General features: G+C 31.0%; 9 protein-coding genes across 12 annotated transcripts; 3 read left to right on the forward strand and 6 right to left on the reverse strand.

Annotated features, from left to right (window-relative positions):
- Window positions 1-494: 494 nt before the first annotated feature.
- LOC124494044 (DNA polymerase theta) lies at window positions 495-6,571 on the reverse strand. The gene is given in 3 exon segments (XM_047057184.2): window positions 495-3,299; window positions 3,445-5,182; window positions 5,184-6,571. Coding segments are annotated over 3 exon segments (5,604 nt in total). The 5' UTR covers window positions 6,480-6,571; the 3' UTR covers window positions 495-729.
- Window positions 6,572-6,817: 246 nt separating this feature from the next.
- LOC124494046 (sodium/hydrogen exchanger 9B2) lies at window positions 6,818-8,716 on the reverse strand. The gene is made up of 2 exons (XM_075732229.1): window positions 7,141-8,716; window positions 6,818-6,981 (listed from the first exon to the last, which is right to left on the reverse strand). The coding sequence occupies exons 1-2, from the start codon at window positions 8,563-8,565 to the stop codon at window positions 6,964-6,966; spliced, it is 1,443 nt and encodes a 480-aa protein (XP_075588344.1). The 5' UTR covers window positions 8,566-8,716; the 3' UTR covers window positions 6,818-6,963.
- Window positions 8,678-10,317, reverse strand: LOC142597303 (uncharacterized). 2 transcript variants are annotated; one of them, XM_075732230.1, is made up of 3 exons: window positions 9,842-10,304; window positions 9,401-9,727; window positions 8,678-9,343 (listed from the first exon to the last, which is right to left on the reverse strand). In XM_075732230.1, the coding sequence occupies exons 1-3, from the start codon at window positions 9,932-9,934 to the stop codon at window positions 9,035-9,037; spliced, it is 729 nt and encodes a 242-aa protein (XP_075588345.1). In that variant the 5' UTR covers window positions 9,935-10,304; the 3' UTR covers window positions 8,678-9,034. The 2 variants fall into 2 exon arrangements, with proteins under 2 accessions (XP_075588345.1, XP_046913143.2); XM_047057187.2 differs by having other exon boundaries at window positions 9,401-10,317.
- A 629-nt stretch (window positions 10,318-10,946) lies between these two features.
- LOC124494047 (uncharacterized) lies at window positions 10,947-11,733 on the reverse strand. The gene is made up of 3 exons (XM_047057189.2): window positions 11,582-11,733; window positions 11,436-11,510; window positions 10,947-11,368 (listed from the first exon to the last, which is right to left on the reverse strand). The coding sequence occupies exons 1-3, from the start codon at window positions 11,708-11,710 to the stop codon at window positions 11,057-11,059; spliced, it is 516 nt and encodes a 171-aa protein (XP_046913145.2). The 5' UTR covers window positions 11,711-11,733; the 3' UTR covers window positions 10,947-11,056.
- A 155-nt stretch (window positions 11,734-11,888) lies between these two features.
- Window positions 11,889-15,129, forward strand: LOC124494045 (proclotting enzyme-like). The gene is made up of 9 exons (XM_075732228.1): window positions 11,889-12,199; window positions 12,379-12,400; window positions 12,506-13,052; window positions 13,120-13,397; window positions 13,477-13,893; window positions 13,963-14,034; window positions 14,108-14,572; window positions 14,667-14,782; window positions 14,846-15,129. The coding sequence occupies exons 3-9, from the start codon at window positions 12,911-12,913 to the stop codon at window positions 14,883-14,885; spliced, it is 1,530 nt and encodes a 509-aa protein (XP_075588343.1). The 5' UTR covers window positions 11,889-12,199; window positions 12,379-12,400; window positions 12,506-12,910; the 3' UTR covers window positions 14,886-15,129.
- Window positions 15,074-15,687, reverse strand: LOC124493730 (uncharacterized). Its single transcript, XM_047056835.2, has one exon. The coding sequence runs from the start codon at window positions 15,626-15,628 to the stop codon at window positions 15,074-15,076; it is 555 nt and encodes a 184-aa protein (XP_046912791.2). The 5' UTR covers window positions 15,629-15,687.
- A 33-nt stretch (window positions 15,688-15,720) lies between these two features.
- Cul1 (cullin 1) lies at window positions 15,721-21,810 on the forward strand. 3 transcript variants are annotated; one of them, XM_047056526.2, is made up of 12 exons: window positions 15,721-16,029; window positions 17,661-18,060; window positions 18,142-18,415; window positions 18,474-18,783; window positions 18,849-19,567; window positions 19,634-19,765; window positions 19,840-19,960; window positions 20,027-20,103; window positions 20,172-20,303; window positions 20,375-20,836; window positions 20,894-21,007; window positions 21,077-21,810. In XM_047056526.2, the coding sequence occupies exons 2-12, from the start codon at window positions 17,741-17,743 to the stop codon at window positions 21,155-21,157; spliced, it is 2,742 nt and encodes a 913-aa protein (XP_046912482.2). In that variant the 5' UTR covers window positions 15,721-16,029; window positions 17,661-17,740; the 3' UTR covers window positions 21,158-21,810. The 3 variants fall into 3 exon arrangements, with proteins under 3 accessions (XP_046912482.2, XP_075588341.1, XP_075588342.1); XM_075732226.1 differs by lacking the exon at window positions 15,721-16,029 and having other exon boundaries at window positions 16,102-18,060; window positions 21,077-21,180; window positions 21,278-21,810; XM_075732227.1 differs by lacking the exon at window positions 15,721-16,029 and adding an exon at window positions 17,051-17,435 and having other exon boundaries at window positions 17,501-18,060.
- Window positions 21,811-22,738: 928 nt separating this feature from the next.
- On the forward strand, window positions 22,739-25,686 carry LOC124493402 (interleukin-1 receptor-associated kinase 4). The gene is made up of 2 exons (XM_047056484.2): window positions 22,739-24,451; window positions 24,521-25,686. Exons 1-2 carry the CDS (start codon window positions 22,739-22,741, stop codon window positions 24,554-24,556), a joined length of 1,749 nt encoding a protein of 582 aa, XP_046912440.2. The 3' UTR covers window positions 24,557-25,686.
- CycH (cyclin H) lies at window positions 24,464-26,143 on the reverse strand. The gene is made up of 7 exons (XM_047056485.2): window positions 25,906-26,143; window positions 25,715-25,837; window positions 25,367-25,642; window positions 25,194-25,301; window positions 25,074-25,129; window positions 24,946-25,010; window positions 24,464-24,872 (listed from the first exon to the last, which is right to left on the reverse strand). Exons 1-7 carry the CDS (start codon window positions 26,026-26,028, stop codon window positions 24,592-24,594), a joined length of 1,032 nt encoding a protein of 343 aa, XP_046912441.1. The 5' UTR covers window positions 26,029-26,143; the 3' UTR covers window positions 24,464-24,591.
- Between the last annotated feature and the right edge of the window lie 78 nt (window positions 26,144-26,221).

The following is a 26,221-nucleotide window of genomic DNA, read 5'->3' on the forward strand; positions in this document are numbered from 1 at the left end:
GTTCCAATATCTCATCGAAAATCTGTTTGATTTCTTGTAAAGGATTATCAATTGTCATTATGGTATTATTATTCTCATCATTATTATCATCATTGATACCAAATGAAAATGAATCAATTAAATTATCATAATCGATAATTTTTGTTTTATTCATATCCATTGTTGTTTTGGAACCACGTTGAATAATTGCCGTTTTCATTGATGGTGTATGACGTAATAGTGGCCAATCATAATCATCAACATCAACATCAACATCAACATTGTCATCATCATCGTCATCATAATTATTTTCTAATTGAATACGAGTCAATGAATTTGAATCATTATCAACGATATCCCACACTAGTTGTCGATTATTTCGTTTTATTATTCGATCATTATGATCATCATCATTATCATTATCATTAGGATTTTTTGATAAAGACATTTTCAAAAAAAAAAAAAAACAAACTAACGAAAAAAATAAAAACTCAAATTCCCAAAAAACCACACACTTTTCTTTATTTTTATAGACAAATATGAAAAAATTTTTATTTATTCAATTAAAATTCATTATAAAATCAAGTGTGTGTGTGTGTTTGTGTAAAAAAACAATAATTGATTGTAATAAAATAAAATTCATTAATAATTAGAATTCATGATGATTATAGAATTGAAAAAAAAATAAAATAAAAACAAGACATGCAAATTCGTTGATGATAATAATTGATAAGTAAAAGAAAAAATTGATTATAACAGTGGTTCTAATTCGGACCAATTTTGTCCATGTGATATTTTTACTGGCAATACCACTCGTAAATAATTGCCAACCATTTCCATTTGTCGTTTTAAACATGATCCAAATTGTTCAAGTTGATCTCGTCGTACCTGATACATTAATTCATCATACATTTGTAATACAAAACGTACATCAAAACATTGTTGATCGATCTGTTTCTGTACAGCAATCATTGCAATTTTGATGATATCAGCTGCTGATCCTTGAATTTTTGTATTCAATGCTTGTCTACATGCTCGTGATGATTCAACAGATTTTGGTGACACTATTGCCGATAATTGCCGTCGACGGCCGGCAATCGTTTCGACATAACGTTTTTGTCGACAATTATCAATAGTTTTCGTTATAAATTCATTTAAACGATTATATCGTTGAAAAAATGATTGTTTATATTCGGCAGCTTCTTCACGTGTAATTTCTAATTTCTGTGCCAATGATTCATCACCCATACCATAAATGATTCCATAACAGATTTGTTTTGCTTGTTGTCTTGTTTCATAATCTACTTGATCTATGGATATTTGTTTCCAACTAGCAGCTATTGATTTGAATACATCCACATCAATATTATTCAATACTTTAACGAGATTAGTATCTTTAGAAAAATGTGCCAGAATACGTAATTCAAGTTGGCAATAATCAGCTGTTACTAATTCATAATTATCAGGTGATATAATCATTCTTCGTATATGGATTAAAGTAGATTTAACATCGTCGTTTTTGATGGCATCATTCAGATGTGATTTGATTTCAAAATCATTATCTAAATTAATAAGATTTGGATCATACATTGCTATACGACCAGTTGCTGTCCATTCACAGCAATTACCATAGATAAATGAATCATTATTTCGGAGATGCCAATGTCGATTGATTGTCATTATGGAATTCGTGAGGGCATGATTCAATCGACGCCATTCAATTATCATTGTTGGTAGATGTGATTTTTTTCCAACTGATTCTTGTAGACGCATTAAGGCCATTTTGCTTGTACTTGGTTTTCTCGTTACAGGCGTTATTTTGGGCAATGAAGTTTTCGTTGACAAACGTTTTGAACTTGAACCAGGACTTGAAGTAGTAACATTAAAATATGATGATATTAGACCCATTTCTTGTGAATATAGAATTTTGGCTATTTGATCAGGACTATTTAGATTAAATGAACGACCAACTGTTGCAAAGATTTTCGTTTCAATTCGAGAAATTAAATCCTGAATCGTATCTTCCAATTGATTCATGTATTCACGATCAACTTTTGTTGGATTTGATTCCATCACTGATATACAAATTCTTGATGGAATTTCAATTAATCGATAACTTTTATAAAGATTTTGTTCACGTAATCGTATCAATAAACCATAAACAAGATTGAAAAGAATTAAAATTTTCAATAAATAATCAACATCTTGTAGACTTTGACAACCAAATGGATAACGTTTTGTATTGATTAAAATTTGACGATACTTGTCAATACGGTTAAAATAGTCGATATCCAATTGATGATTCATTGCCCATTTGGGTAGATCTTTTATACGAATTGAATCAATATTATATTGTTGTGATTCCGGATCTAATAACCATGTAGCTACTGTTGCATCATTCCATTCGATACGATATGATATGAATGTCCAATCAAAATTAAATACATCATAAAAACATCGAACAGCCTGTTTAACATCATGACATACGAAACGTATTGTATTTGTCGATTCTGTACCTAAAACTACATTCGACAAATGTGTGAACCAATTTTGTCGTAAAAATTCCAATGCTTCATGACCATTTATGTAGTATATTTGTTTTTGATTCAATTTGGTTACATATAAACCAACAAGATAAAGATCGGGTGAATTTCGTAATCGAAAACCTAATGGTTCATCAGATGGTTGTTGTTGTGTGGACAAACATTGATCACCTGGTTTCAATACAATCATTGTACGTTGTTTATTTTGATTTTTCCGTTGTTCGAAACGAAAATATAATGCCACTATTTGATTGTTATCATTTTCAGGAAAGATTCTTGCCAGAAAATCTTGACAACTTTGGCCATTTTCAATTGTGATTAATTCAAAATTATCCACAGTAACATTGGATTCATGCAACAATGGTGGATTAATTATTTCATTATCGGCTAATGATTGAAGAAATCGGTCTGCTTCATCCTTACTTTCAATAGTATTCACTGATGATGATTGTGAATGTGATTCCGGATCTTCGGATGAATCTTGTTGCTCCTGCTGTTCCAACATCTGTAATAATTCAATATCTGCATCTATTGACATGGTCGACATTGATAATGATTTCGATGATTCCGGCATCATTACGGTTTTATTCGTTCCCTGATCAACTTTTGTTTTCGAAATAATTAATGATAATCCTTCAAGTAGCTCATCATCATCTTCATCATCGAAAAATGTTGACGTATCTGATTTCGGTGACGATGGTTGTATCGAATTTGATTGTGGTTGTTTATTAGCATTTGGTGTGGAAGAACTGGGCAATGATGAACCTGAACTAGAATCTTAAATCAACAAATGAAAAAAAATAAAAAACAATGGTAAGTATTACAAGACAAAAAAATTTATTTTCAAAATAAGGACTATAATTTTTTTTTAATTTATAGGAACAAAGATGATTGATAAAAAAAATTTCGTATCAGATCTAACCTTCTTCAATGGGAACTTCAATATAATCATTGCTGGTAAGTGAATGATCAGTTTTGATTCGTTTATTATTGCCGTCTGGTTCCATCATATCCATTGATTCATTACTTCGTTGAATTTTTAATGTTGGTTTGGAAAATTCCTGCTCTTTTTCTTGTTCTAGTGGTGGTTGATCATCATTGACGATTGAAGCTGGTGAATTAACTGTAGATCCACTTTCAATTTCATTATCGAATGAAATTTTTTGCCCAATCTCTTTTTCTTTCAATATACGGGCTTCTTTGATGATCATTTTTGATAATTCGGCTATTGTTATAGTACAATCTAATGTTGAAAGATAAATTCGTGCCTCATTTGGATCATTATTGCCATCAGGTATTAAATCTTTCGATGTCATCAATGCAATTTCAATATCTTTCGGTTTCAATTGTATTAACGATGAAATATCTTCATAACCTTTACTATGCAATTGTCGAGCAATCATCGAATTTATACATGGAATTCGTACTAAATCAATGAGGTCAAGTTGAACACCAAATGAAAGTCGTGGTTGAAATTCTTCAAATAATTTGGCCAGTGTTTTCCATTCTAGCCGTTGACAAAATGTTGATAACATACCGGCAAAAGTGGATGCTTGTTGTTGCAATGACTGAAGAATTCCTTTATCGAGATTATATTTTTGTTGTACTTTCCACATCGGCACTTCTTCAATCAATTCAAAAAGAGCCAAACTTGCATAAAAACGACGATGAATTTGAGCTTGTGTAGATGTCTTCATGCCAGATGTTGATACCTGAATACAGATAAAATGTTCACTTATACCAATCAATTTAGCTATATGCCTAGTGTTTTTATCCCATCGTTCATAAAGATTTAAATAATGATGCCAATCAATATCGGGAAGCTGATTTATAATATAAACTGGTGTAGTTTGATATACCAGATGTAAATCAGTCAACAATGATAATTTTGTTCGGAAACGTTTTAATTCTTCATAAATGAATTGGCCATCAGATGGTGATACACCTGAACTTATAACAGCTCGACCAAGATCAGTGACATTAATTCGTGAATCATCCGATTTTGCTTCACTATTATTCGCTTCAGATGAATGAATATAGATGAATTCATAAGTTTTTAATTTATCCAATACCATTCGTATACATTCATTAATTATTTCATCCTTTTCCATATTTGTTTGAGATCCCAATAAATTCAATGGACAATTACGAAAAAAAGTACAGCCAAGATAAACGTGAATATCATCGATATTTTTGACCATTTCATTTGCAATGACTTCAAGTACAGCACGTAAAAGTTGATCATTTAATACTGGTTGCCATTTTATATTTGAAGAAGTTGGAATTTGTTCCACACTAGTTGTCGCAGATGATTTGTTATTATTCAATTTTTGTATCGTAATAAGATTTGATTTAATTGATTGCATTTTTGTCGAAATAAGCCGACGAGCCATATTGATATCTTTGTCAGCACAGAAAATAAAACTTTCGCCCAATGTATCGATACCTTTACGTCCAGCACGGCCAATCATTTGACGATAATTACCAACGGCCAATAGCTTATTTGAATAATCTAATGGTGATGTAATCATTACACGTCTTGCTGGTAGATTAACACCGGCTGAAAGTGTTGTTGTACAACAAAGTATCCTTAATGTACCATCACGAAAACCTTGTTCAACTGTACCACGTTCTTCCATTGTCATACCGGCATGATGGAAATGCACAACCAAATTTCAATACACGTTCAAGATTTGGATCAAAACCAGAAGATGATCGTTTCAATGTGTTTATAAGCGAAACTGATCGTTGATAGGATAGGATCTGATCGGAATGGATACTGTTGCGAATATTACGTTCAAAATCATTCTGTGGAATTCGATCTTTCTGGCCAATGCTGAATATATTGGAAGCGATACTTTTCGCCATTGATTCACACATTGATCGTGTTGGACAGAATATCAATGTGGAGAAACCTTGAGCCAATGTTTCAATGGCCATGTAAATCAACGATTGTGAAAAGGCTGTATTTAATTTCAATAGATTACAATCAATTGTCTTTAAAGGTATACACTCGATTTCTCCATTGTTGTCATTATTACTGAGACCACTTGAGACAACTGTTGATTGTAATGAACTAAACTGTGTGTCTGGTTGAATTGAATTTGTCGAAACTTTGAGAATTTCATTGCCAACAACAACATGTTCATTTAACGGTACTGGTCGATAATCGGTAACAAAAAATTCAGCATCTAACCATTTGGCGATATCATTAAGATTCGGTATTGTTGCTGACATGCCGATAATTTGTAACTGACGAAGATCGATATCTGGATTTGATTTCATGTGTATCAATTTGGATAACAATAATTCGAGAATATAACCTCTTGATGTGTCACCAATCATATGTAATTCATCAACAATAATGAGGCCAATTTCAGCAATTTTTTTTTCTTCAATCAGTCTGTTGACCATATTGTTTGCCTTTTCTATCGTACATACAGCTGCATCGACTCGTTGTAAACCTCCACGAGGATTTGTTTGTCCCGCAAAAGAATCTATTCGTAAACCAAGGCGTCGAAATACTTGTTTTAAACTTTGAACTTTTTCCACAGATATCGATACAAATGGCAATATGATTATGGCTTTTTTACGTCTTTCCAACAATGTTTTGAATAGAACAATATCGGCAACCATTGTTTTACCGGCACTAGTTGGCGCAGAATATACAAGATTTTTTTGATCATCCAGTACACCCGGTAATTCAAGACATTCAACTTGCCAGTCAAAAAAACGGCTTATACTCTTTTGGCCATAATGATGTAATATTGGTTCGGGTAAACCCCAATTTCGTAGCTGATTCTTATCGACTGGCGTTTTATTTTGAGATTCTTGATAAAATTGTTGATTTAATGAGATATTTGAACAATTTTTTTGCTGCCAAAATAGTCGACCATTTTTCATCATTGAAATCGACGATCGTTTGGCCTTTGTTTTGTTTTTCATCGGTGGTACCATGATTGTTGACAATATAACAATAATAATTCATATATACTTTACAATAAATATATGACGGTAATAGTGTAAGATAAAGTTACTTTTGTTGTTATTTTTTTTTCGTTTTTTGTTTTGAAATTTTTAAAAATCACAGAAAAAATTGAATTTAATTCGAACGTTGTAAAAAAAAGAAACCATATGATTATGTGTAGTGGTAGTGGTTGGTATTAAATTTTTGAAATTTAAATCTACATCATTATTCTGTACCACTACCTTCTGAACTTTATTTGGTCTGATGGATCTGTTCATAAGTGACGTTTTTTCGTGGGGAAAAAAATTTAAAAATTTCTTGTATGAAATTCCAATTGAAAATACTTTTATTTTTATTGAATTTTTTTTCCAGAAAACATTGAATACTAGAAAATACCAGATAAATAGGCAGGCAGACAGATATAAGTAGCAGGACAAAAATGATCACAATCAGAATTCGAAATTTAAAATTTCATCAAAGACCATCGTTTACCTATATAGTGATTGGAATATAAATTGAATTGAATTTAATAAATGGAAAACTGAAATAAATTGAAACTTGAAATTGCAATTGAGTAATTTTTCAGGAATTTTATTCCAGAGTATTATAGTACAACATTGGTTTATCATTCAACAATAGAGGTGTGTTTACCTTGTTTGTTGTTGTTTGATTTTCTAGATCCATTGGCTCAGAACTTGTCATATTATTAGTATTTGGATTTGGATTTTCATTTGAATAATTTTTCAATAATTTACGATATGTACGATCCATTGCAATTGCACCGATAGGTGCTGTCATCAGAATGGATAATACGGCTAATGTTAATACGATTTGTGCACGACCAATATCATCGTTAGTTTGTGCTAGATCCAATGCTACTGGACCCATTGCAGCTTGAATTGTAGCTTTTGGTAGCCATGATATGGCCATAAATAAACGTTCTTTTCGATCAAATTGACCATAAGTAACCAGATAAGCTACAATCATACGAATTATGACTGCAATCAAAATGATTACAATGCCACCAAATAAAACGGACGTATCTAATTTTCTTAGACGAACACTAAAACCAATTAAACAGAAAAGAAAATTTTCGAAAACCACCCACAAGATACGAAATGATTCACGGCTTAATTGACCAAGATTATTTTGACGCCATCTAATTGATGCCACAAATGGTGCGGTTAAAATAGCCAATGGGCCAATTGATTTCAAATTAGCCTGTTGTGAACCAAACCAAATAAACAATGAAGTTGTGGCAAGTAAAATGAAACGATGAATTTCAAATCGTTCAGCTGATTTTTTACGATCATATCGTTCAGGAATATACCATAGAATGATGCCAACAATTAAACCATAAATAATACCGGCCAATGCTTCTAATGGACCACGAACGATGGTCAATATCATTTGTGAAATGTTCGAACCACCATCACCATTATTGATGGCAAAACTAAGACATACACTAACACCAGTGATTGCGAATACATTATCCACACTTGCTGATGCAATCAACAATGTTGGAATACCATTTCGAATGCCATAATTCTGTTCTTGAATTATAACCATACTCGGTACGACAACGGCTGGTGATACTGATCCAATGACAAAACCAAGCATCAATGACCAACTGAGATTAAAACCAAACCAAATCCATGAAAGTAATGTAACAATTAATGCTTCAACAATTGATGGTAACAATGAAAGTCTGGCACATACTGATGATAATGTTCGTATTGCTTGTGGATCCAGATTTAAACCAGCACGAATCAAAATAATAATCAATGCTAATGATCGTGTGGTCGATGTTAATGTTGGATCCATTTCATTGTCAATAATATTACCATGAAGAAAACCGGCAACAAGCATACCGAATAATGGTGGTAATCCAATTTTTTCTGATAATAAACCTAAAAAATGTGCACCAACAAACAATATAACCATATTGAATAGATCACCATCAGGTGGAAGAGATTTTGCCGGTAATATGATCAATAAATTCAAATATATCATAGTGATTGTTAATAATTTCCATGTAAATAATGGACAATGTTTATGTATAAATTGAATGATCATTTTGTATGAAGAATTTGAAAAATTTTGTCAACAACAAAACAAAACAAAAAAAAAACTGAAAAATTCGATTCAAAACAAAAACAATTGTCTTCTTTGGATAATATGTGTTCGATTCTGAATGTACGTATCACGATTTATTTGAATTTGGTATAATCCGGTTGGTTTCAAATTATTATCGTCGATAAAAATTATCATCACACACACACATCATCATTATACACATAGTGGCAAAACAATGGCATACCATTGTTCATCATCATCATCATTATCGATAATTTAAAAACCTTTGGATCATCATAAATTGTGTTTGTGTGTGTGTATATTTGTAAAATAGTAAGTCATAAAATTTTGCTTGAAATTTTTTTTTTCTGTTTTTATCATCATCATCATTTAGTGAATATATAATAATAATAAATTAGCCAATTAATTGTTTGTTGTTGTTGTTGTTTTTTTTTTTTTTTTTTTTTGCTTAGATACGATACATTAATTTTGGTGGAAGAAAACGATTCCTTGCTATACGTAAACGTTGTTTGTTAATATATGCAAGATCACTAAGAAATAATAATAAAAATATGAAATAAATTGCACTTGATATCATTTGTAGGAAATTATCTTCAGATTTGGTTTTTGTCCAAAAATAAAATGCCGATAAAACATCGAATGCACCGAACAATGAACAAATAATGGTTAAATGATAATGTTCTTTAATAACAGCCACCAAGCTTAACATTCCGGCTAATAGCCAAATAATATTGACAGCTAATTCGGTTGCAGCAAACTAATTAAATGTATAAAATGATTAATGATTTTTCTCAAAAAAACAAAAAAATTTTACCTTTTTATCCGTCAATGATGAACCAATTCCATCATTATCACCAGGTAGCTGTGGTTGTAGTTGTTGTTCGTTGTCATCATTCGAACAATCGGAAACTCTATCATCATCGTCATCATCATCCTCATCATTTGTATTCGATATATCGATAGTATTCGTATTGTTATTCAATGATAATGGTGGATCATAATTTTCATTCTCATCATTATTATCATGATAATTTTGATTATCAATATACAAATCACGACTATTATTATTATGATTAACATTGTTATTGAGATCGATATCAAAATGATCTGATAATGATAATGGATCAATTAATTTTGGCATCTGTCTATCGGCAATAATAACAATAATAATAGTGACCATAATAAGCATTAGATCGATAGATATAATTGTAACCAATGTTGATTTTTTACAATTATAATATGATGGATAACGTACGACAGGTGGATTTATAATCATCATTGTTGTTGTTGTTAGTGTTGAAGATTTTTTCACTTTTTCATTGAAAAAAATCATCGACAAAAGAATCATATGAATGAATCAAATTTAAGACAGGAAAAAAAACTCTCACCAACCGCAATTCAATATAACTACATTGGAATTGAAAAGAAACAAACAAAAAACAAAAAAAAAAGATTTCAATTTTCCGACGACGACGACAACGACGACGACGAAGACAACGACTATGTGACTGTGTGATTCAGATGATTATTAGTGATGATGATGATGATGGTGGTGGTGATCATGGTGGTTGAGGATTTTTTTTTCTTTATCACTCGAATTTATTTGATGTGTGTGTGTGTGTGTACGTATGGGCGATAAGATTTCGAATGTTTTGAATTGCAAATTTTTTTTTGTCTTCATCTTCTTTTTCACTTCACACACACGCATACACACACACACACTTTAACAACACCATCAAATTATTACCAACCAACCTAATATATAAATCAATGTCAATGCTATGTTGATTGATCATTAATTTGATAATGATTATCAAATAATCATCATCATCATTATTATCATCAACGTCATTATGATTTGATGGTACCAATTTATTTATTCACACACACACACATACTGTTGTTCACTGTTCTATATATATATGTAAACAATTTCCGTTTGATTTTAATACCTAGAAAAATCGTATGTAATCACCATCATCATCAAAAACAATGAAACAAAAATAAACGAACAAAATATTAAAACAAAAATTATGCTACCGAAAAATGACGATGATAAAAATTTGATCAATTCAATTCAATCAGCAAATGAAAAAAAAACAAAAAATCATTTCATTCTCATTCAAAAATTTTCCATTCTACAAAATTCATAATCTTATTTATATACATACATGTGTGTGTGTGCGTGTAATTATTAACAATATCGAAATGACGAACATCAACATTACATATACATTGATTGATTTGAATCGATCGATTGGTTTTTTTTCATTTGATTCTAATCATTCGAACCAGAAAAAAAATATATTATAAATCTAATCGATTTGAAAAAAAATCTAATCATCAATGAATAGAATGGGTTCAAATTTCAAAAAATTACAATTGCAATTTTTTTTTATTATTATTATTCATAAATGATTGAATGGTAATTGAAAATTAACAAATTATCATCATCACCAACATCACATCATCAATATTCAAAGCTATTAAAAGTATCATTAATCGATTGATCATGTTGATCATTTTCAGTTTTGAAATCAAAATCATTATCCACTGTTTGTAATATTGATTCAGAATGTTGTTGATCGGCAATAGTATTATCGCTACAGAATCGATTTTTATGTGTAATACACACTTGGATAAATTGATTATATATTTCACAATTAAATTCTTTTGATTCATCACGATCAAAATGTGTAAAACTTTGACATTCAAATTTACTACCACCACGTACAATACCGTATGCTTCGATCAATTGTTCCGGTTCAAGTATAAAGGTGAGCTAGAAACAAAACAAAAAAAAAAATTACCAAAAAAATTCATTTCGAAATGGAAACCAAAAAATTTACCGGTTGAAGCAACATAACCTGTACGTATACACCATCAGTAGTTTTGATGACGATTCGTTTATTTTCACCTTCAAGCTATTTCGACGACGAGAAAAAAAACATACAATTGAATTTTCGAAAAAGTATTATAAAAACGAAATACTCACTCGTTGAACGAAACCCATAATAATGACCAATGAATTCTGAAAATTATTCATCATAGCTCCATTGATTCGAACAGCATGATGATCAACTTTATCAGTTAATGTGTCCATATCTTCAATATTTATAACCATTTCAAAACAAACAAGCAAAAAAAAAATGAAATTCTGACAATTTTTGTTACGCTGATGAAAGAACGTAAAAATCCACAACACAATGAGTGAACAAAAAGCGCGAAAACGAAAACAAGATTTGACTCACCTATTTACACATCAACCGTTTGATGATGTTAAAATGGATGGATATAACAAAAAAAAAAGAAAAAAAAATTGAAATTGATCCAAATTCGATCAAGTTCCGTTTTTTAATATGATGAAACAAAAAAATTTTGAATGGATCATTTTGATTAAGTTATTTTCCAACGGAAATCGAAACTAAATGAAATCAAAAAAAAAAATTCTGTTTGTCATCATCACTATCACTATGTGATAGGTTTTTTTTAGGTCGCTTTCTCTTTGGTTCTCAATTTTTTTTCTGTTTCGTCAAATTGCACATCGAGGTCATCGTTATGACCAATGATAAAAGAGCCTGAAACTATTCCTGTGGACACACATGCTTTCCAGGTAATCATCATCCATTCACCATGATATGGCTGTTCACATTCTTGTAAATTTCCACCCCCGCCCCCTCCCAATGTAATGATGATCAACACCACATCGCTATCATAAAATTTCAATCTATTTGATGGGGATTTTTATTTGTTTGTTTGTTTGTTTCACTTTTCATTCGTCATCGAATCAAGACTGAATCATAAATAAACAAAGGTAAAACATGATAATGATGATCAATCGATGAAAACTGGATTTTTTATCCCGAAAACATCAATTTTTAATCTCGGTTTTGTTTTTCTCGTTGTTGACTAACTATAGTGGTGACTTGCCGCCGTCGTCAAACAAGTTAAAATTTTACTCTCACTTGGAATTTTTTTTTTCGTTAAATACAAAAAATCGAATGCTCTCTTGATGGGACCTTTTTTCTCTATTTTCTCTCTCTCTCTCTCTCTCTCTCTTTCTATGGCTATTTATTACACTGTTTGACCAGAAATATTTTTTTTTTCGACATGAAAAATCCCAATTTATCTATCTATCCATTTATCTATATCTAAATCGTATTGATTGAATCAATAATGGAAAAACGATTGATCAAAGCCACATGCAATCATCGTCGTATATCGTGTCTGGTTTGTCTTCAACACCACCACCAACAACAACAACAACAACCCGAAGATTTTCATCTTCATTGTTTTTGATTTTAGCATAAATGCTCAATGCTCAATGTTCATCATCATCATCATCATGCTAATACCATCATCAACGTCATTAAATCGACGGCCAATATCCGTTTGTCTATTGATCATTGCCATTTGTTGTTGTCATTGTCAAATATCGGCTCAACTTTTTCTTCCAAAACGGCCATGTGAGATTTTTTTTTTCTAAAAAAATTTTTTTTTTTATTCAATTTCTAATCATATATAATAAATTAGGGCTATTACCAAATCGTATTAATACGACAGCCATTAGTAATGTTATTGCTAATATATCGAATGTAACATCATCATCATCATCATCTTTACCTGGTGCTGGTACATCATCTAATCATTGTTTAACACCTTATGGTACTCCGGGTGAATGTACAGATATTAGAAAATGTTTCTATCTAATACTTGATCTCACTATTTTACGACAATCGGTCTGTTTTCGTAATTTAATTATTCCTGGTGTTTGTTGTCCATTAGAAGGTGTTGATGGTATACGGCCATTTGTAAGTAGTTTTAATATTGTAAATTATCAATCGATTTGATTTATGTAATTTGATTTGTTCCATCACCATTATCATATAGAGACCAGTTAATTCAACAAAACCATCATCATCATCATCAATAGTCCGTCCACCAGATACCAGCACCGTTGAACCAATATTTATACCATCATCGACTACAACTACCTCTACTGCTACTTCCGTAACATTAACCACAACGGCTATGACTACGACATCAACAACAACAACATCGAAACCATTTCAACAGAATCGTCCATTATGGAATTCAAAAACGACGACGACAACAAAAGCACCATCAACACATCAGACAACATCTACGACAACAGAACTACCAATGACGACAAGACTACCTTCACTATATCCTCCATTATCAAATGATTCATCGTCATTATTTCCAGATGATATATGTGGATTAGCTGGACGTGATGCAAGAATTGTTGGCGGTGAAGATTCATTATCAGGGCAATGGCCTTGGGCTGTAAGTTTTAAACAAAAAAAAAATTTCATACGATGACAACTAAAATGTCTTGTCTTGTATTCTGCGTAGGTGGCGATATTTTTATCTTCAAAAGGAATTAGTAAATATTGGTGTGGAGGAGCACTTATCAATCGAAATCATGTGAGTGAAATCAAATCAAGAGTGGGTAATAAATTCATTCACCTTAACAACAATCTATATTCTTTACACATAGATTATAACAGCAGCACATTGCCTTTCCGATCAACGTGGTCAACTATATCCACGTGAAAATCTTCTTGTCAAATTGGGCATGCATGATCTAAATAATAATGATTATGAAATGGATAGACAAACATTTAATGTTGTATCCATTTTACAACATCCAGAATTCAAACGAAATGGTTTCTACAATGATCTCTGTCTATTACGATTAGATCATGATGTACGTCTTGTGCCGGAATCTGTTTGGCCTATTTGTTTACCAGATACAACTATTCGTTCACGTAATCTTGTTGGCTATATGGCCACTGTAATTGGTTGGGGTACAACCAAATATGGTGGCCAACAAAGTGGTCTATTACAACAGGTATCATTACCTGTTTGGGATAACCATGACTGTGATAAACGTTATTTTCAACCAATCAATAAAAATTTTCTTTGTGCTGGTTTTGTTGAAGGTGGTAAAGATGCTTGTCAGGTATGTGTGATATATATGAAAAAAAATTCATCCAAAATATGAATATGATGAACTGATAAATTTTAACCCGTTCTACCCACACGCACACACATAGGGAGATTCAGGAAGCCCTTTAATGTTACCAGATAATAATCGACGATGGACAATCATAGGTATTGTTTCATTTGGTAATCGTTGTGCACAGGCTGGCTATCCAGGTGTCTATACAAGGTTTGTCGAAAGAAAATCTATTTTGTCTTTATCTTAATTTTATTGTTTCTTATATTCATATAGAGTTACCGAATACATTGATTGGATTCGATCAAATGTGTGATTTTTAAATTTTGAATGAAATTTTTTTTTTCTTATAAATTTCTGGTTCTTTCTGGTTTTTTCAAATGTGGTTGGGTGGTATATATTATATATTTATTATTGACAAAAACATACATACACAAACACACGGAGAGAAATCTCTGAAAAAAAATGTTATTGCCAAAAAAAAAAAAATTTTCTTTTCTGCCATTATTTATCCTGATCTTTTGTTATGATAATTGATAAATCATTATTTTTATGACTACTAGATCGATTAATCATCATATTCTTTGATTTACCAGCCATTGATGATTTATTTGCCATTATTTCTACATTGGATTTTGGTTGTGCATCAGATAATGTAATGCCAGAATATTCACCAAGATTAATAGCTTTACAATTGATCCAATCATTTTCTGATTGTTGTTTAGATATTGATTGACTATTTTGTTGATGTTGTTGTTGCTGCTGCTGTTTTTGATCGAATATCTGATTAATGAATCGATTAATATTTGGATCAATATCTGATGATGATGATGATGTTTGACTATTACTACTATTACAGCCGGTTGTAGAAATAGGAGTTTTATAATCTATAAATGTTGATTTTAATCCACCACCACCACCACCACCACTACTACTACTGGTTATAATTAAAGATTTTTTATTCGAACATTTACGTGAACTTTTTGATGATGATGATGATGATGATGAAGAATTATTCAATGTTCGATGATCAGATGATTTTTTCAACATTTCATTCATTGTCAAATGATTCAATTTTCTTGATTAAAATTGAAAAAATTGCTCTATATTTATTATCGGTATGTGTGTGTGTATGTGTACTTAACATTTTTATTTTATATATTAAATTAAATCGTGTGAAATTAATTCGATTCAATTTAATTTTCAAAATTTAATTCATTTGATTGATGATAATGATGATGATGAAGAAAACAATGGTATGTGTGATTCTATAATGAGAAAATTCGAATCGAATGTATTTTTTCCATTGGTTAAGGTTAATGTACGCCCACACATGTGTGTAATCGAAAAAAAAATACGTAGATGATTTCATTTCATTTGGCATTATCACCACCACCACCACCACCACACCGTCAGAGCAACGAGAATCGTCAATTTAAATAATCATCAAATCAATCAAGGTATCACTGTACGATCATATATGCGTATTTGGTAGCTAAAAAAAAAAAAAAAAAAAAAAAAATTTTTTTTTGTTTCTATTTTGCTTTGCTCGTTGCTCGTTGATTACATTGAAGACATTGACATTGGAAATTTCTTATTTTCAAAAATTTTTCTTGCCAATAAAATTCGTAGAATAACATCATTAGATTCTGTGTGTTGTGTGTGTTTATTATGAAAATTTGTTTTCATCGTCGAACTAAACAAAACAAAACAAAACAAAACAAACAATTTCACAAATTGCAATTACCCAATTATATTAAATGGCGTCATATAGATATATATTATATTTAAAGGATGTTTTTGTTTTGTTTCTTTGCTTTCATGATCTCTCTCAATTTTCTAAATGTTCAATGAGATCCTCGTGATCATCATCATCATAATAAATTGTCGTCTTCGTAATGTTCTTTAACAAGAAAAAAACAACAACAACAACAATATAAATTAACAATGACGTAATTATGGCCAATTGTTCCGTATTTTTTTTTATATTTTTTTTTTAATTGTCTTCAATTGACAATTTCGATTTAAATTTCAGTCTAATAATGAACAATGGCTATTCACACACACAGAGAACGTCCATTCCATTTAACCACCAATAAAACAGGTCGATCGATTGATCATCATGACAAGTCGTCTCTTTATAGATCTATTTGAACATTGAAAAAAAGGTAGTAGTTCATAATTATTCTTTCCACATTGTGATGTGGTAGTAGCATTTTTTTTTTTTACAAAAATTTTACAAAAACGCTACAGTCACAATGGATTATACGTTAAAAAATGAATGTTGAATCATATTTCTGTTTTCAATTGACACTTGACAAGTTAACAATTGATTGGTAGTCACAATGATTGATAAGAAATATGGCCATAATAGCATGTAAAAATTATGTTTGCAATGATGATTTCAAATGACCAGCTTTTTTTTCATTTCGTCGTTCGTAATATACGTTGTTTTGTTTGTTTCTCTACCATAGAACAAGTGAATGATGAGCTGCTCTCTATAGTATAGCAAAATTATATATACATTCTCTCAGTTAGTGTAAAAGATTTGAGTCGTCAAGTTGAAATACTTGCTTTGTGTGTGTTTGTCTATGCTTTTTCGTCGTCGTCGTCGTCGTCACACCGAAAAAAAAATTAATAGCAAACAAACAAACAAAAAAATTTCTTTTTTTTTCGTATTTTTTTTGCTAAAACACACATAGAACAGCAGCAGCCATAGAAAGAAAAACAACGACGTCGTCGTCGTTGTCGTTGTTGTTGTCGTCGTAATTACCATCATCATCGAATTGAAACAAAAAAATTTCAATTCTTTAATATTCTGTGTTGATCCATAGATTTGTTTGTTGAATTTGTTGTAATTTAATTTGTATGTATGTGTGTGTGTGTACATTGATCTCTAAATTCTTTGTGTTTTATGTGCGTATATTGTAGATGTTTGTTTGTGTGCTGATCAATATACAATTGATTTGGAATTGTCCAATTCTTGAAATATCTTTGTTGTGAACCAGAAAAAAAAGAAAAAAAATCGAATTCTTATTGATTCAACTATTTCGACTGAATCTTTTCGTTCTATTTTTTTGATCATTCAAAGATTAAAGTTGTTCGAATATTATTCCATTCAATTTAATAAATAAAATAAAAATAATCTACAAATGGCTTCATATCCACCAAATGATAATCAACCACAACCGATTCCATCAACATCAAGAAATTTTATTGATCATCATCAACAGCAACGATTCATCATCATCATCATCATCATCGAGAACAATGTCATCACAATATTTTCCTGGTACTAGTACAGCAAGCACAAGTAATAATAGTATAATCATGATGGCTACATCTTGTTCATCAACACCAACAACGTCATCGGCAACACCACGTACAACTGAATTGGATAATATCTGGGATGATCTTCGAAATGGTATTGAACAAGTTTATAAACATAAAAATCAAGGCATGTCCAAAATACGTTATATGGAACTTTATACGTAAGTTTATCATTTTTTGTGAAAAGTGAATCGAATGATTTTTTGATTGATAAACTAATTTTTTTTCTTGTTTTCAAATAGTCATGTATACAATTATTGTACATCCGTACAAACATCGACATCATCATCATCAAATTCCCATTTTAGTCCATTAGCCAGTAATGCTGGCTCATCATCATCATCATCATCAAACAGTGGCCAAATAACATTGTCATCATCATCACATCAACGTTTACGGCGTCCAACAACAAATAGTGGCGGAAGTAGCAGTGGTAGTGGTGCACAATTTGTCGGTTATGAATTATATAAAAGAATTCGTAGTTTTCTTCAGGATTATCTATCCACTTTGCTTGAGGTATGTTGAATTGTCTTTTAACATTTTAATTTAACCTATAAATTATGGAATTGATTAGAATGGTCGTGATCTGAATGATGAAGAAGTGCTTCGATTCTATACAAAACATTGGGAAGATTATCAATTCTCAAGCCGTGTATTGAATGGAATATGTGCCTATCTAAACCGTCATTGGGTAAAACGTGAATGTGATGAAGGTCATAAGGATATATATGAAATATATCAATTAGCATTGGTTACCTGGCGTGAAGTGTTATTCTCAAAACTAAACCAACAGGTTACTAGTGCAGTGCTTAAATTAATTGAAAAAGAAAGAAATGGTGAAACAATCAATACTAGTCTCATCAGTGGTGTTATGGGATGTTATGGTAAGTTTTTTTTGCTTATAATGTGGTTTTGATTCATATTTAACTCTCTTTTTTCCACCTTAAAGTTGAACTCGGTATCAATGAATCAGATAATCATCAAAAGGGACCAAATCTTTCGGTCTATCAGCAAGCGTTTGAGGTACAATTTTTTCTTGATACTGAACGATTTTATCGAATGGAAAGTGAAAATTTTTTGGCCAAAAATTCCGTTACCGAATATATGAAAAAAGCCGAACAAAGAATTCAAGAGGAGAATCGACGAATTATGCTCTATTTGCATAAAAATACATTGGGATTGTTGATGAAAACATGTGAACGTGTATTAATTGAAGATCATTTGGAAAAATTTCATCAAGAATTCCAGAATCTATTGAATGACGATAAAAATGAAGACCTTGGACGAATGTATCAGCTTGTAATGCGTATACCGAATGGCCTTGGTGAGTTAAAAAATCGCTTAGAAGCACATATTACCCATCAAGGACTCGGTGCTATTGAAAAATGTAGTGAAATAGCAGTACAGGATCCGAAAATCTATGTAAGCACAATATTAGCTGTGCATAAAAAATTTAGCAAACTAGTACAGGAAGCCTTTTTGAATGATTCGGGTTTTGTTGCCGCACTGGATAAAGCATGTGGAAAATTTATAAATAAAAATGCCGTCACCGATAATTCAAATTCAACAAAATCACCCGAGTTACTTGCCAAATATTGTGATTTATTGTTGAAGAAAACATCAAAAATACATGAAGAAAATGAGCTTGAAGAAACATTGAATCAGGTGGTAAGTAGTCAGCGAAATTCTTTTCTTTTCATTTCAAAAATAACCATTTATTCTTTCGTTTGATAGATGATTGTATTCAAATACATCGAAGATAAAGATGTATTCCAGAAATTCTATAGTAAAATGTTGGCTAAACGTCTGGTACAACATATGTCGGCCAGTGATGATGCCGAGGCTAGTATGATCTCGAAATTAAAGGTAATTAATCGTTTACAAAACGTGTTTCGTTGTTTATTTTTTTTAATATATTGTTTTTTCAATCTTTTAATTAGCATTCTTGTGGGTTCGAATATACATCCAAATTGCAACGAATGTTTCAGGATATTGGCCTAAGTAAAGATTTGAATGAATTATTTAAAAAACATCTTAGCGAATCCAGTGAAGCACTTGATAGTAAGTTGATTTTGTTTTTATGTTTTATAAAGTGGATAAATTCTAATTGAAATTAATTTTTTTCAGTCGATTTTTCCATACAAGTGTTAAGTTTTGGTTCGTGGCCTTTTCAACAAAGTTTTTCGTTTAGTCTACCAAATGAGGTAATGTTTAGTTGTTTGCTGTAATTTATTTTTTTTCAATTTAATTTTCTCTTTGATTTTGATTTCAGTTGGAGCATTGTGTGAACCGTTTCACAAAATTTTATAGCGCTCAACATAGCGGTCGAAAATTACTTTGGATATATAGCATGTCCAAAGGTGAATTGGTGGCTAATTGTTTTAAAAGTCGATATACTTTCCAGGTTAGTCGATATAGAAATTGAAATTTTATAAAAATCCTAAAAAACTAAAACAATTTTCATTATCATTTTAGGCATCAGCGTATCAAATGGCTGTATTGCTACAATACAATACCACAGATAATCTAACCGTACAACAGTTGCATGATATTACTGAAATTAAAGAGGATACACTACATCAAGTGTTGCAAATTTTGCTCAAAACTAAAATATTGGTCATTTCTAATCCGGCCGATTGTGATCCATCATGTGTTGTTGATAATGATAGTTGTGATAATAGTCAAGCATTTACTAAATCGGTTGGTTCATCATCTATGATACGTGAATCATCATCAACCGATACGAATAGCTGTTCATCTACAGGTGGTAGCGGTGATGAATTCATTTTACATCCACATACACGTCTTTCGTTGTTTTTGGGATATAAGTATAAAAAATATCGTGTGAATATCAATATACCAATAAAAACGGAAATGCGTCAAGATCAGGAAAAAACACATAAACATATTGAAGAGGATCGTAAATTGGTCATTCAGGTATGTGAATATATTTTTTCTGTAATTATTCGATGAAATTGATTTTAAATTTTTCAGGCGGCAATTGTTCGTATAATGAAGATGCGACGAACATTGAAACATCAACAATTATTGGCCGAAGTGATTAATCAATTATCATTACGATTCAAACCAAATGTTAATGTGATCAAGGTAAAAATTGATGAATTTCATAAATAGATCTTCATTCATTGTTTTTATTATATTTATTTATCGATCTAGAAATGTGTTGAAGTTTTAATTGAAAAAGAATATCTTGAACGATCGGATGGATCAAGAGATAGCTATAATTATCTTGCCTAATTTTTTCTTCATACTTTGGGATGGTAGGAATCTCAATTCATCTGGAATTAACTGACTTAATTTATTTCTCTTCTGCTGTTTGTTCGTGTGTGTAATGTGTACGTGTGTCAACATAAATAGCGATTGGGTAATTGAAAATTTAAAAACGAAATGTGTACCCACAACATTTGCATAGATAAAGAAAATTTCATATTCTGTGATATCGGAATGAAAAACCAAAAAAAAGAAGAGAATGTAAGGAACGACAAAAATGGGCGATGCCACCCCCCATTCATCATTATTCAACACAAATGTCAAATCTGTAATTCAATTCAATCATGATTTATGTTTCACCACCTGATAGATTCCACACATCCCCACTATACAATTATTTCAGTTTTTTTTTTATCTACACATATTCTTCTATACAACGATAAAGTTTTTTTTTCTGATGAAATTATTTACCATCATCATCGGGATTCAATTCAATACAATCAATTCAATTATAAAATTTTGATCAATCATCAATAATAATAAATTCAGATCAGATAATAAGATCAGTGTTTGTGTTTTTGTGTGTGTGTGTGTGTATTATTATTTCATCATTATTTGTAAATTTAATAAATAATCAAATCATATATACAATAAAATAAAACTATAAAATTGATGATGAATTTTGTAATGAAATTAACAAATTTCGAATATAAAATGTTGTCGATGTTTTTTTTTCGTTGAAAATGGAGAGCTTAGTTCGAGTGGAAAAAAAATGCAATTAGTAATCAATTGGAAAAAATGGGCCGATCGTCTATTATTTGTGGCCATAATAGCCAGTATTTTTTGTTCATTAAAAATTTATCAACAAGATTTGAATGCCATTTATTCAGATTCTATGGATAATATTAATAATAATAATAATAACAATAATAAACAACAACAACAACAACAACAACAACAACAACAACAGAAACAGAAAGTTGATGATAAAAAAGAATCAGCTGTTGTTTTATCATCATCATCATCACGAATTCAACAACAATTATTGACGGCAAAAATTTTTCTATATGGTAATTGTGCAACAACTTCGATGGCCGGATTTTATCTATTATTTCGGAAACAAAAACAATATCTTCTTGCATTGTATGCTATCGGCACTATTATATTATTGGCCATTCGTAGTTTATATGCTGCGCAAAATTTTCTACCATATTATCATTCACCAAACATAATCGGTCTTTTATTGGCCATTTTTCGTCTTTATGTTCGCATATATCGTATAGATACAAGAACCGTTTTTCAATTAGAAAATAAAGATGAAATTTTCTCCGATTCAACACAAAGCATCGATGATGAACAACCAAAACATCATCGAAAAAGATATCGAAATAAATCGAAAAAGCAACGAAAATATTCACATCGTCGAAAACGACATCAACGTTCCGATATTGATGTCGAAAATGATACTAATAATGATGATGATGACGACCATGAATGATGATTCAAACAGAAGAAAAAAAAATGAAAATTTAAATAAAAACAAAATTGAAATTTAATATATCCAATCATCATCAATTCGAATATTCGAATGATTGTGATGAAAAACGAATGGCTCCACCCTCAGGAAAAAAACCTGCTTTTGCTTCGTACTTGATTGCCGATGATGATAAAAACTGTTTGTTGTTGTTGTTGTTATTTTTTGTTTTTTTTTTGCATTTGTTGTCCAATTTTCATCATTTTTCGATCATGAATAATAATTCGATCCATAAGGAATTAACATTTTCGACTGAATTACGTCGTTTACCAGCCAATATTATTCATCAATTAATTGGTCTACTTGATATTAACGATAATTGGAAATTATTAGCTGCAATTATTACAAATCCTGATCATCCTGAAAGGTTTTTATTCCGTTCAACGGATATTACCATTCTAGATGAACAACGTAAACGTCCCGGTGGTAGCGCGGCCAATGCAATGATTCAACATTGGTCTACATATGGTCAACAAAGACATACAATAGGAGATGCTATTCAATTTCTTGAACAATCAGGTCTTGTTCGTGCTGCTGAATTGATTCGAAATTCGGTTTCGGTACATCAAAAATCATCAACATCAGATGTCATTAATGATCACAATGATGATATTGTTAAAGTATCCGATCAGAATTGGACCGATCTACCAGGTTATAGATCACGGGCAACAATGGCCAGACCAACAGCACCAAATGAATCACTTATGTCATTCACAACAATCGATTATAATATTGATAATCATTCCACAGATCAACAAGATACCACTACTACTGCAAATTCGAAGGATTCACTTATTCGATTTTCATATCAAAATCTTCGTCTTGCAACGGATAATTTTTCATCAAAAAATCTAACCGATGGTGGTACCAAACTTGGCGAAGGTTCATTCGGCGAAGTATTTCGTTGTGCAACAGCATTACTCAATCATTTTCGTATTAATGATACAAAATTCGTAGCCGTTAAACGTTTCAAACAATTATCGTTGGAAGGCAATAACAATGATTTTAATGAATTTCTTGCTGAATTAAATATTATGTATCATTTTCGACATCCAAATCTTGTCAGATTATTTGGATATTCAGATGATGGTCCAAATCTTTGTATTGTAACCGAATATATGCAGAATGGTTCTCTCTATAATTATCTGTTTGGAACACAACAACAAGATCGACGACCATTATCGTTTGCCGAACGTTTACGGATACTTACCGATATTGCCGATGCGATCGTTTATCTGCATACATATTCGAATCACGGTTTGGATAAACCATTTGTCCATCGTGATATAAAAAGTGCGAATATCCTATTGGATGGACAACTTTGTGCACGATTAGGTGATCTTGGTCTTGTACGTCAAGGTTCAAATTCCAATACGGAAACAACTATTGTAACACAAACGGTTAAAGGAACCAGTGTATATATGGCACCAGAAGCATTTCGTGGTGATGTTTCTGTGAAAGTGGATACATTTAGTTTCGGTGTTGTTTCATTAGAATTATTGACCGGTATGGCTGCATTCGATCCTAATCGTGATGAATCCGATATGGTATCGTATATTGATGAAATGATTGGTGATGAATTTGATCAAACAACAAATTATGATCGAAATATCAATCTAATCGAATCAATTAAACAAACATATCAACGATGGAATAATCCAACAAAACTTGAGCAGATATTTGATCAAAAATGTACGGATTGGCCACAACAATTGGCCACAAAATTGATGATTTTGGCAAAATGTTGTATTGAACAACGAAAACGAAATCGACCCACAATGATTGAGGTTTTCTAAAGGTTTTTTAATGGGGAAAAACAAAAATTTATTTAAAAATTTTTTTTTATTAATTTACAGGTACGAAATTTTCTTGATCACCTGTTGCGTACATAAAAATAATACCGTTATGGTACAGTTCATTGGCGACATCATTTTTTACGTATAGATCGTTCCAGAAGATTTTGTTCAGTTCGATCTTGTTCGGAACGATAATGAGAATAACGTTCTAATGGGTAAGTGGTCGTATCGTCTTCGATTTGGTCATCATCATCCACATCATCAATTTCATCATCAGAATCAATCGGCCGATTTGATGAGTCAGATCGATTCATAGCCATTGTTTTACTTTGTACATATTCCAATTTAGTATCAATTTGTTTTACATAATTTTTTGCTGGTGGTTCAATCTTTCGAATCATCTCATTGGTTTCTATATTCAATAAACGAGATCGAGATTAGAATAAAGGTCACTAAATCTCAACATCATGGTTTCATCATCATACTTATCATCCATTTACGAAGAAAAGCTATTTCATCTGAATTTCCATCGAATAATATACGTAAATATCTATCAAAAAACAATAATACATTACATTCAATCAAATTGCAATAAAATGACTGCCCAACTTACTCGTCCATTGATTCATTAAATTTATCGGCTGCATATATGATGGCCAACAACGCAAGCTGTGATGGTGGTGTGAAAAAAAAATTCAATTATTAAAAAACCAATCTACTTAATAATAATTACCTGATTCGGACAGAGAAGAAAAAAAGCATCGGTAAGAAAACATTGATCAATAAATGTATCGATATGTTGTCGATAACGTTCCGGATCTCGGCACGATGGACAACGGGTCTAATCATCGGGTTTTTTTCATTTTTAAAAAAATTCACCATTTAAAAAAAAATTGTTTGGTTTACCTTGATATCGATAAGAAATCCTTCGATCGATCGATATGGATGCCAAATGATCAGCTGATAATTGATTTTAAGTAACAATAATAGTTCATTGTTCAATACAATATCGGCCGCTTTTTCACGATCACCTTTAACATTTTTAACAAATTGATCCATTGTAACATTGAATTCTTCAATTTTGGCAGCTAAATATACACATGTAACAATCAAATGTTTTGGATGATGTTCCATTACAGAATTATTGAGATAGAAACGTTTAAAATATTGTATTGATGTACTCTATATCAAATGAATAAAACGATATTTTAATGAATATGAAAAAAGATTCGATAATATAATCCAATGATTTACCGTCACATATTTAGGCATAGGTGGATTGAATCGACGGCAAAAATCTCTCAATAAACTTAGATAAAAATTAACCAAAGCTATCTCTTCGGCAAGTGTTAGAAAATGTTTATGAGCTTCATCTGGCTGTAAACAGAATTTGTTTTAACAAAAAATCAATTTAAATGGATTCAAATCTTTTTTGATTTTCTTACCTTCACATTAAGCCAGGTAATATTGTCTTGAATAAAACGATGATTTGCTTCCTGTCTTCGTCTATATAGTTCATCTTCATCATCAAATATCCAATATTTATAATGTGTTGTTGTACGGAACATATTTGTATACGAGAATTTTGATTTTCTAATTTTTTTACTTTGAAAAAAATTCTTTCAAAAAAAAAAATGTAAACAATTGTTTTTTTGGAATATTTCGAACATGTGTGTGTGTGTGTCAGTGACCCGTACATAGATAATGTATCCTAATTTTTCAAAAAAAAAAAAAAAAAATGAATTTTGAATTTTGACATGT

Source organism: Dermatophagoides farinae, chromosome 6, assembly GCF_024713945.1.
Source record: "Dermatophagoides farinae isolate YC_2012a chromosome 6, ASM2471394v1, whole genome shotgun sequence".
Classification (NCBI taxonomy): domain Eukaryota; kingdom Metazoa; phylum Arthropoda; class Arachnida; order Sarcoptiformes; family Pyroglyphidae; genus Dermatophagoides; species Dermatophagoides farinae.

Coding starts and splice junctions, on each gene's coding strand:
- LOC124494046 (XM_075732229.1), bottom strand. CDS start 8,565: ATGATCATTCAATTTATACATAAACATTGTCCATTATTTACATGGAAA.
- LOC124493402 (XM_047056484.2), top strand. CDS start 22,739: ATGGCTCCACCCTCAGGAAAAAAACCTGCTTTTGCTTCGTACTTGATT. Junction 24,452..24,520: donor ATCGACCCACAATGATTGAG/GTTTTCTAAAGG, acceptor ATTAATTTACAG/GTACGAAATTTTCTTGATCA.
- LOC124493730 (XM_047056835.2), bottom strand. CDS start 15,628: ATGAATGAAATGTTGAAAAAATCATCTGATCATCGAACATTGAATAAT.
- LOC124494047 (XM_047057189.2), bottom strand. CDS start 11,710: ATGGTTATAAATATTGAAGATATGGACACATTAACTGATAAAGTTGAT. Junction 11,511..11,581: donor TTATGGGTTTCGTTCAACGA/GTGAGTATTTCG, acceptor TCGTCGAAATAG/CTTGAAGGTGAAAATAAACG. Junction 11,369..11,435: donor AGGTTATGTTGCTTCAACCG/GTAAATTTTTTG, acceptor TTTTGTTTCTAG/CTCACCTTTATACTTGAACC.
- Cul1 (XM_047056526.2), top strand. CDS start 17,741: ATGATAATCAACCACAACCGATTCCATCAACATCAAGAAATTTTATTG. Junction 18,416..18,473: donor ATCTATCCACTTTGCTTGAG/GTATGTTGAATT, acceptor GGAATTGATTAG/AATGGTCGTGATCTGAATGA. Junction 19,766..19,839: donor GTATGATCTCGAAATTAAAG/GTAATTAATCGT, acceptor TCTTTTAATTAG/CATTCTTGTGGGTTCGAATA.
- CycH (XM_047056485.2), bottom strand. CDS start 26,028: ATGTTCCGTACAACAACACATTATAAATATTGGATATTTGATGATGAA. Junction 25,643..25,714: donor CTATGCCTAAATATGTGACG/GTAAATCATTGG, acceptor CATTTGATATAG/AGTACATCAATACAATATTT. Junction 25,130..25,193: donor TTCTTCTCTGTCCGAATCAG/GTAATTATTATT, acceptor CCACCATCACAG/CTTGCGTTGTTGGCCATCAT.
- LOC124494045 (XM_075732228.1), top strand. CDS start 12,911: ATGTTCATCATCATCATCATCATGCTAATACCATCATCAACGTCATTA. Junction 13,398..13,476: donor TTGATGGTATACGGCCATTT/GTAAGTAGTTTT, acceptor ATTATCATATAG/AGACCAGTTAATTCAACAAA. Junction 14,035..14,107: donor CACTTATCAATCGAAATCAT/GTGAGTGAAATC, acceptor CTTTACACATAG/ATTATAACAGCAGCACATTG.
- LOC142597303 (XM_047057187.2), bottom strand. CDS start 9,934: ATGATTCTTTTGTCGATGATTTTTTTCAATGAAAAAGTGAAAAAATCT. Junction 9,344..9,400: donor CATCATTGACGGATAAAAAG/GTAAAATTTTTT, acceptor ACATTTAATTAG/TTTGCTGCAACCGAATTAGC.